This window comes from Nicotiana tabacum, chromosome 20 (assembly GCF_000715075.1).
Source record: "Nicotiana tabacum cultivar K326 chromosome 20, ASM71507v2, whole genome shotgun sequence".
In the NCBI taxonomy this organism is placed as follows: Eukaryota; Viridiplantae; Streptophyta; class Magnoliopsida; order Solanales; family Solanaceae; genus Nicotiana; species Nicotiana tabacum.
Genome location: NC_134099.1, coordinates 155,537,375 through 155,547,575, shown reverse-complemented (window position 1 = coordinate 155,547,575; position 10,201 = coordinate 155,537,375). Strand labels below are relative to the sequence as shown.

The 10,201-nt window shown below is 36.0% G+C and overlaps 2 protein-coding genes across 4 annotated transcripts; one reads left to right on the top strand and one right to left on the bottom strand.

Annotated features, from left to right (window-relative positions):
• Nucleotides 1–2,024: 2,024 nt before the first annotated feature.
• LOC142174617 (uncharacterized) lies at nucleotides 2,025–4,019 on the bottom strand. Its single transcript, XM_075240446.1, has 4 exons — nucleotides 3,705–4,019; nucleotides 3,334–3,591; nucleotides 2,860–3,102; nucleotides 2,025–2,537 (listed from the first exon to the last, which is right to left on the bottom strand). The coding sequence occupies exons 1-4, from the start codon at nucleotides 4,017–4,019 to the stop codon at nucleotides 2,025–2,027; spliced, it is 1,329 nt and encodes a 442-aa protein (XP_075096547.1).
• A 1,090-nt stretch (nucleotides 4,020–5,109) lies between these two features.
• LOC107793171 (uncharacterized) lies at nucleotides 5,110–9,882 on the top strand. 3 transcript variants are annotated; one of them, XM_075240984.1, is made up of 6 exons: nucleotides 5,110–5,195; nucleotides 5,919–6,049; nucleotides 6,650–7,465; nucleotides 8,353–8,544; nucleotides 8,773–9,077; nucleotides 9,591–9,882. In XM_075240984.1, exons 3-5 carry the CDS (start codon nucleotides 6,656–6,658, stop codon nucleotides 9,055–9,057), a joined length of 1,287 nt encoding a protein of 428 aa, XP_075097085.1. In that variant the 5' UTR covers nucleotides 5,110–5,195; nucleotides 5,919–6,049; nucleotides 6,650–6,655; the 3' UTR covers nucleotides 9,058–9,077; nucleotides 9,591–9,882. The 3 variants fall into 3 exon arrangements, with proteins under 3 accessions (XP_075097085.1, XP_016470941.2, XP_016470942.2); XM_016615455.2 differs by having other exon boundaries at nucleotides 9,587–9,882; XM_016615456.2 differs by lacking the exon at nucleotides 5,110–5,195 and adding an exon at nucleotides 5,232–5,412 and having other exon boundaries at nucleotides 9,587–9,882.
• Nucleotides 9,883–10,201: the final 319 nt, after the last annotated feature.

Genomic DNA, 10,201 nt, shown 5'->3' with positions numbered 1-10,201 from the left:
AGGAGTCATAGGTGGAGGAAAATATGGAACGGGTTTCGGAGGTGGAGACTGCGGTGTCTGAGAGGTGGTGCTTCGGTAGTGTTGGTAAATGGGGAAGTTTGGGGATAATTCAGTGGTGATATTATCCTGAGTTTGGGTCATTGATGGAGCAGGGTTATTTGGGTAAGATGGGGGTAGCTGTCCTGTAGACCATGCTTGGTACATCTCAGCCATTTGCTGCTTGAGCTTAAACATCTCTTCTTTCATTTTCCCGACATCCATCTCCTCTAGCTCCATACCTGTGTCAACATCTGGGATAGACATACTTTCGGGTATTGGTCCTTTTGATCTTGTGTGATAGTGATAATATGCCAGTATACTCTTTAGGGAAACTAACTGCTTGAATTCTGACAATGAACAAACTTGTTAGTTTTGAGAGTTTAACACATATATAATCACACGTTGAGATGCAATGCTCCTAGACAAATAATCCCTTTCTATTATGCATTTGCTCGGCTGCTTGTGTCGTCCCAGCTTTCTTGAAATTTTTATTGTTATTCACTTTTATTTATTATATATATCTTTTATCGTGGTGGTCGAATCTTAGAGATTGCCTACGTATCATGCCTTACATGAATCAGACCTTGCGTAGTTCGGACTAAAGGCAATCACTTTTATTCATTACACAAAGATGGAATTACATTTGAAAACTTTTAAGAAAATGGCTTGAAACACACACACTTAAATCAAAATAAAAGATACAATTCTTAACATCTCACAACATGCCCCACTTTACACTTTTGTTGTCAAATATTGGATTATCTGCTCAATGTGGGGCTTGACCTGGATGGCCTCCCAGCGTACGATACATCCTTTCCAACTCCATTGCTAGATGACGAGCAAAAGTGGGCGCATGCTCTGTAAACCTTTTATAATCCATTCCTTGGCAGTTTACATATCTTTGAGATGTGAAGACTGCCAGGTCGTGGATTTGTGCCCTGAAACCTTGGAGACGTTGGTCTTGGTCTTGCAATTGCTGCTGACGAGTGGTAGCTATATCTCTGACACGGTTTTCACGATCTAGAGCTGATTCTAACAGAGCTCGGAGTCTGGCCTGCTCCAATCTTGCTTGCGATCTTTCCCTGTCGAGGTCTGCTTGTTGATGTTCTCTGTTGCATCTTCTTGCCTCTTCTAGTTGTGCACGAAGCTGGTCTTCTGATCGCATCTAATAGTCTTTTTCCTTCTTGAATTGTGCCTTGTCTTTTTCGGATTGCCTATCTTGGCGTTCCTTGTTAGATCTGGCTTCTTCGTTTAATTGTTGGATCCTTTCTTTTGCTTTGCTCAATGCCCTTTCGTTTTCCGCAAGAATGGAATCATAATCTTGCATTTTTTCAAAGAGATTGGCGATGGTTTTTTGATCCTTCCAGCTCCTCTTTGGCGTTTCAGAAACTCTTTTCATTTTTTGGAATCGAGCATGAAGATTTTCATTCTCACAAGCTAGACTCTTTTTCTCGCCTTCGGCTTCTCGTGCTTGCAAATCTTTCTCCAAACTGAGGCTTCTTAGATTTTCTTTTAGGGCATGAATAGTTGCTTTGTACCCCTTTTCCTTTTCTCCCCAGATCAATCGTTCTTGGATTTTATCATTGAAGTTTTGAACATGGGGTCTTTTTGTTGGCCTTCTTAGCTTAGGCTCTGGTACATCATCCACGCGAGACCATTTTTCAAACCACCTGGATTTATCATTGAGCAATTTGGAGGGAAACCTGTTTATAAGATATGTGGCAGTCAAAACACAATTACCCCAAAATCTGATTGGTAACTTGGACTGAAACAATAAAGCTCGAGAAGTTTCCAGCAAATACCTATGCTTCCTCTCCACCACACCATTCTGTTGTGGTGTGTGAGGGCATGAAGTCAGATGAATAATACCATTATCAAGAAAGAATTGACTGCAGAATTACTGGATCCTAATTCAAAAGCATTATCACTTCTTACTGACTGAATTGTTATATGAAATTGTGTTTGTACCATGGCTATAAAAGCTTTTAATAAAGGAAAAACATTGCTCTTAGAACCCATGAGATGAGTCCAAGTAGCTCTTGTAAATCATCAACAATGGTGAAGAAGTATTTGCAACCATTATAAGTAGGGCTGCTATAGGGTCCCCAGGTGTCCACATGGACAAGTTGGAAAGAAGAAGATGTTTTAATGCAACTATCTGGAAAAGGAAGCCTAGGTTGTCTAGCTAAAGAACAAATAGAACAAACAAAAGGTTGTTTATTAGAGAATTTGCAAGGAAAAACAGAAATGTCTTTCATTCTACTAAAAGGCATATGCCCTAATTGATTGTGCCATAAAATCTCCATTTTATTGACATCAGATTGGTATGTACAATGGGATACAGGAAACAATGGAGAATGGTATTTACAACTGGAAACGGAATCAGAATCACAAGTGGAAGTAAGTACAGTAGAGACAGTAGAAGAACCATCTACCAGAAGCTTGTAAAGACCATGATCCACTTTACCAACTTCCACTGGCCTCTTCAGTGAAGGGCCCTAGAGAAGACAAGAAAACTTGCTGAATAGAAGATCACAATCCAAATATGAGACACGTTTATAAACAAAAATAAGATTGTAGTGAAAACTAGGAACATAGAGAACATGATTCAAGGTGAAAGATAAGAAGTGCAGGGAGCCAGTACAAGTGACTTTGGCCTTGTAGCCATTAGGAAGGGTAACTAGATAAGGAATAACAAGAGGCTTAATGTCAAAAAAAAGGTCTCTATTAGAAAGTCATGTGATCTGTGGCTCCAGAATCTATAATCCAAATGCAGTCATTAACTCTAGTTAGCATGCATGCACCATAACTAACACCTACACATGCAGGGGAAGGAACCATACCAGCAAAATTGGCAGAACCCATAAGACCGTATTGAGTAGGTGAATCAGAAACATGATTCTGCTGCAACAAGTGTAGCAATTGAGTGTATTGTTCTTTAGTTAGCCCAAGGACCAATGAACCAGAGTCAGGAGGACACTCAGATGGAAGATTAGTTGAATCAGAATTTACACCAAGGTTCTGAACTTCAACATTCCTAGCAATTCTCTTCCCTTTGGTGAACTTAAAATTGGGTGAAAAACCATGAAGTTTATAGCACTTCTCAATGAGATGCCCAGGTTTTTTGCAATATTTGCACACCAAATTGGACTTTCTCTGATCAAAATTGACTCTTCGAATATATTATTTTGGAGTAATAGGAAGTTGATTGGCTGTTGAATGTTTGTTAACAGAATTGTGAAAGTTGACATTAAAAAAGGCTGATTCATTGTTGAACTGAGGACTAGGACTGACTTGTCTTTGTCTTTCATCTTGGAGAAGAATATTGTAAGCATTATCTAGAGAAGGTAGAGGCTGCATCATGAGCAAATTACTCCGGACACTAACATAAGCGTCGTTCAACCCCATGAGAAATTGATAGAGTTTGTTCTCCTCTTCCTCCTCAGACCTACCCCCACAATTACATCTATTGGCATACTTAGAGTGCAAGAAAGCCAACTCGTCCCAAAGTTTCTTCAACTTATTGAAATATGAAGCAATGTCTAATGAACCCTGATTAGTGAAAGCCAATTCTTTTTTAATTCAAATACTTTGGTCCCATCAACCGACCCATACCTCTTATTAAGATGGTTCCAAATATTCTGAGCAGTTTCTGAGCATTGGACGCTCTCAGCAATGTCAGGGGATAAGGAACTAGTCATCCACGAAATGACCATGTTATTACACCTATCCCACAGTTTAATTTGAGGAGAGTCATCAACAGGTCTAGGGCATGACCCATCTATAAAGGCAATTTTGTTTCTGGTTGATAAGGAGACGATCATACTCCTTCGCCAACCCCCAAAATCAGTCCCAGAAAAAGGGTTAGAAACAAGAGAGATCCCATGGACATCAGAAGATGAAAGATGAAGAGGATTTAAGGGATCTGAGACATAAGTGCTAGAGCTGCTAGAGCTAACAGAGGTATCCACAACAACCATGATGTAGAAGCACAAGTAATCACAGCATCAAGAAAAAACACCACAAAAATCAGGCATGTAAGGACAAAAGAAGTGGAGAACACAATACCAAAGGTTCTTCGCGACTGGAAGAACTACAGCCTTCAAAATCGCAAACAGAGAAAGACTGAAGAAACCAGTATCAATTGTCACAAACCCTAGCTCACGAAAAAGAACTCAAAACCAGCATTTAGTGAAAAAGACTTCAAACAGGCCATGAACATTGTAGAAGGTTAATTCGGAGTAAAGCCAATAGCAAACCAAAGAGTCCTTGGCAGAAAAACGAGAAATTGATGAAAGCAACCAAAAAACCGACGAAATTCTGGAGAACCCATGAAACTTGAACAAAAATGAACAAGGCTAAGATCGGACGAACCGGCAGCGTGAAATGAAACAGAATCATCGCTCTGATACCATGTTAATGTGTGAAACAAGATTGGCTTGAATCAATTTGTATCTAGAGCTTGTATTGGAATGAACGAAGAGAGAACTCTTTTCTTATTGTATCAGAAAATAGAATGAATAGTTCTGCTGTTTCTAGAAACCTCTACTACTTATATATATGACCCGGAAATTACTACTTTGGGCTTAAGTCCAATCCAGACTACATACATAAATAAATGTACAATATAGCCATAATATTAAGTTGGGCCTTCTTCAATTTGGGTCTGGCGTGTAGTAACTCCAACAACTTAAGGCTCAAACTTGAAATCTTTAATTAAGATTGGCATAGTCCTAACTTCTAGCTAGTTACACAGTCGTAGTAATGTTGTGTTGATGCTAGAGAACCTGCTATAAAACGAACCTAAGGTCAACTTAATTTGAGCAAAGTACAAGTCATGTAAAATAGTACGATTACTTAACCAAGTCATTAAACAACAGGCCTCCACGTGTCACCACAAACTGAATGGCCCACCGACAACCTAGGTGTGACTACATTGTACGGTCAAACATGTACCTATATAACTAACTTTCTATTTCTAGTTACCCCATACCCCCCCTCCACCCCCCCCCCCCCCAAAACCAAATCCAAAATTCTTCATATTATACCTCCTTGTCCTCAAACCAATCTCTCTGTTTTCAAACTTCTCTCTCTCTCTCCTATTTTCTTGCATGGAATTCTCTCTTCCATTGGTTCAAAACTTGCATTTCCTTAAGGTAAGATGAAAAATGGCAACCACAGTTTCATGAAAACAAACAATGGTTTTCATGTTCTTTGCCTAAAGCTTTGATCAGTTCATGGGGCCGATTTACAATCCAATAAATATATCTTTTTCAAAACAAAAATTAAAAAGAGATTATTTTTTCCAGAAGAAGAAGAAAAACAATAATGTTGAAGAACATGGCTAATACTCAAGAACATCAGCTTTCTATTGTACATATCTTATTTTCTCACACTTCTTTTTGAGCATGTATCCACCTTGTTTACACTAATGTTGTTTTTGCCTTGTTTATGAGTTAGTAATTAATTTGTTATAATTATGGTATAATATTACCAGACAAGATTCAACTTAATTCTATTAACATGGGGGGTTGAGAGTTGAATGCTGTTTTTTCTCTTCTTTTTTATTATATAGTCCGCCTTTTCCTCTTATAACGGTTTGAGATCTTGAACTAGATCATTAAATTATTTTTTTTTGTTTTCTTTCAATTTTTTTTTGCTGAATTTTAACTTTACATTTATAGTGGTTTTACTCCAAATCAGATTCTTATTTTTCTTTTTTCGAGTTACTTAAAAATATTACTATGTAGATCACCCCTAGCAATGTTAGTCCCTCTTCCAAATTATTTCCATTTTGAATTATAATGGAATATTTAGCTTTTCAAGTGTATTGCTTAAGTTTTCCTACAATGTAAAATGATTCTTTCTTTGGTTCCTAGGCAGACTTGGAGGAGATGAACTTTATTGCAATGGAGCACTTCACATGCTAATAATAATGGGATATTAGTGCTACTAAAGTTCCCATTGTTTGTCTGAATTTGGAGTATTTTAACTCAATCTTGCACCAAAGGTCACATGCCATGAACTTCCATATTCTTTGCTTTTTTGCTATCCAATTCTTGTTTTCATTTGCATACCATTTTCAGATCCCATATGTCACATGAAGCACAAGTTCATGTATTTTTTCATGTTTGGAAATTAGGTTCCAATGACACGATGCTTATTCTCTTGATATATAATTCGTGTTTTTTAGATTGTCATGTGACCAGAGGTCACGACTTCGAGCCGTAAAAATAGCCTCTTGTAAAAATGCAGGGTAAAGCTTCGTACGTAGAATTGACCCTTGTGGTCTGACCCTTCCTTGGATCCCGCACATAGCGGGAGCTTAGTGCACCGGACTGCCATTTTAGATTGTCTTTAGATGCAAATAATTTTAGGAGGAGTGTTAGGCATCTCTCGTATTCTGTTACCTCGGAAATAGCACACCATTCATGTATTTTAGTCGGGAAAAGATGATTACTAACTAACATACGTAAGAGTTTTGATTCTATTCTATCAAGAAAAAAGATAGAAGAAAGATGCTGCAAATTAGGGTCCTTTTTAGGTTTTAGTAAAGAAAAATGAGATGTAAAATTGTGACAGAGTCTTTAATTGTTTTTTTTTCTCGCAGGAAGAGATGTCGAGCCCTCTCAGTGATCAAATTCTGAATTTCTGTGAGTCTGAGTTGTTTCCAAATGTACAGAATTCAGAAGTTGCTTCTAGCTCAAATTGTTGCAGCTATGAGGAACAGAGTTCATATTCAACCAATCTTGACATGAACAAATTCAATAACACTATTGAGAAGAATGAAGAAACCAACATCACCACAGTTACATCTAATATTAGCCCTTCACGAACCAACAACAACAACAACAACAACAACAACGACAACAACAACATTAACAACAACGCTCTCTCAATAATATTTGATTCTCAAGAAGATCAAATTGAGAATGATATTTCAGCTTCAATTGAGTTCACACAAGACGCGAACTTCTCAATCCCTCATCATTTACTTAATCCTCAACAAGAACTATTCGACATTAATTCTCTCAACAATCAACATATCAAAGTAACCGATGTTTCTCAGTATCCTCCTGATCATCCTCCACCTATTGTTCCACTTATGGGACCTCCATTAGGACATATATACGAAGAGGAATCGTTGTCATCAGTTCCTTCTTATATGCGAGTTCCTACTTCTTCTTCTTCTCCTTCTTGTCCTCTTCTTGATCCTACGCTCGCAAACTACTTACCTTTAAACTCAAATCCCACCATGCCTGTTGCTGAATCTTCAGCAATACTTGCTGCTGCCACTACAGGAGGTGGCTTGTTTTTCGGTGCTGAGTTTCCACAAGTACAAGAATTGGAATATCAAGGAGACAATGGTAGATTATTCTGCCCTGATGCCTTGCCAAGAGTTTATAACTGCTCTAATGAGCTTCAGGTACTGTTATAGTGAGTTAAGTTAATACGATAAAAGATAGTTCTAACGTTGAAGCTAGCTCTAGCTTTTGTTATAGTTATATTTACGGGTGTACATGGACCGAGTTAGTTCGGGTTTTATCAAAACCAAATCAAACCAACTATATCGGTTTGGATTGATTCGGTTTTGTCGGATTTTTCGGGTTTTTCGGGTTTTTTGTTACTTAAATATTCTTTCAATCTTACTTTATTAAATTTTTGATAAATAAATATATGTTTAGTAAAAATATAAAAAAATTGACAAATATATTACCTATTAAAATATTCTTATAAGAAAATTTTCTTAGTAACACATAATAGTTATTTTTTTAATCGCCTGACAATAATATTTCGTTGATGCAAACTTTTAAGGTTAACCGAATTTAGTAATTAAACATAAAAATCAATATGATAGCTAAATAATAATTATCACTTCACATCCGAAAAGATATAACAATTTAATAGATCTTAACATGCGATATGAATATAGAAGAACAAACAGATTGACGCATTTCAGTAATACTTGATGAGAAAGTGATCATACAACCCATTATTTAAGGTTAATAAATATGGAGCACTTCATATACTATTAAATATTATATCCCGCAAGAGAATCCCAAATATTTCTAAACATTTTTTAAAGAAAATTCTATATAAAATCTTCAAAGTATATATAAAAATTATATATTTATATGTCGGTTTGGTTCGGGTTTTTTTACTCAATACCAAATCAAATCAAACCAAACCTAGTCGAGTTTTTTAATCGGTTTGGTTTGACTTTTCGGTTTGGTGCGGTTTTCCGGTTCGGTTTGTACACCCCTTGTTATATTCAATGTTATAAAGTTTTTGTTATAAATTTTAATCGTGCAGGCACTCAGCAATGAGAGTCAACATTTGGTTAGTGCTACCGGATGTTCTAACCCGTTGGCATCAGATATAACAAATTTGGATGATCCTTCCTTCAGTAATAATGTTGTCAAATGCTCTCCTGAGGAGAGGAGGGAGAAGATTAATAGATACATGAAGAAACGAAACGAAAGGAATTTCAGCAAGAAAATCAAGGTCTGCATCTTCTTTTATAAGACTGACAATATATATATAAGTTCTTTACACCATCAAGAACGGGTCACTTTTCATATCAAGTTTGTTATGGTAACCTTGAAAATAAAGTAAGAATTTGCTATAATCAGTTACATAGTGCTGATAGATAAATTATTCTTCTTACTGTCAGTGTATATAACTTAATCAGCATTTGCTAACGAGTCTGATTTTTGGATCCAAATTTTGCAGTATGCATGCAGGAAAACATTAGCAGACAGTAGGCCAAGGGTGAGAGGAAGATTTGCAAAGAATGATGAATTTGGGGAAGCTAATAAGACAACTTCTTGTGGTACACATGAAGATGACACAAAAGAAGATGTAAAACTCAATCATTTATACCATCATGATCCTAATATGATTACTTCTTCAGGACATGATAATAATGGTCGGATTTTCACTTCCAATTGCCACTCATCTAACAGTCCTTATGATATTTGCCCCCCTCTGTATTGCACAGATGGCCAGTTGCACTAATGAATTCCTCAGCTGAACAAGTACTCTCCAAAAACTATCTTTAATCTGCTTTTTTTTGTTTCCTTTTGCAGTCAGACTTTTCTATAATAACATCCCTATATAATAACCATTCACTATAGAGCCGGGTTTTTTCTGACAATCGATTTTTTATGTTATGTTATAACATGTCCTTTATAACAAGAGATTGTTACATAAATAACCGGCCGGTCAGATTCAATATTTACTTTTTCTAGCCGGTATACATAGATTATACATTGATTATATATATATATATATATATATATATATATATATATATATATATATATATATATATACATGAATTATATACATATTATATACATCAGCCGGCTATTTCTATTTAAGAGATTAAGCGAGCGGCTATTGGGTTAATTCTTCTTATAACAACATCACTTCACTATAGCAATAAAAATATATCAGAATAAATGTAGCTGTTATAGAGAAATTTGACTGTATAAGTTGTAATTCCATTGTCTTTTGCTAACGAGTTATATTTTTTTGGTTGAAGTTAGGTCTGGTGGTGAAAAAAATCAAGATGGAACTGGTGAAGTTATAGGATATCATTGCACATACCCATTGGTGTAAATAACTTCAATAATTAGCAAATACTTCAACCACCAATCTTGGGTTTCATCAGGCAGCTTTAATTTGTGTAGTTTTCAAACAGCAATTTAGTATAATGTGGGTCATTTCAACATTGAAGTCTAGTAATAATTCAATGAATATCATAGTGAAGAGATGTAAATTTTGTAAATCTGTACTATCACAAGTTGCATTCTTGTCAAATCACTTGCATTTTTATTAGCTTTGATGAGTTGCCAACTTGGATAAAGTTGTGTTTGTACTTGTTCTAGTCATGTTAATTATATGTATACTTTCTCTTACAATATATATAAGAACTGAAATGATCCGCAGTCCTTGCTTTAGAAATATCTTATCTAATTGAGCTGTTAATTATATATATAGTAACGCCAAGTTGTCGAAGATCTATCAGAAACAATCTTTCTATCTTCACAAAGTAAGAATAACGTCTGCATACAAACTACCAAAATGGAACAACCTTTCTATCTTCACAAAGTAAGAATAACATCTACATACAAACTACCAAAATTACCGAGGATTT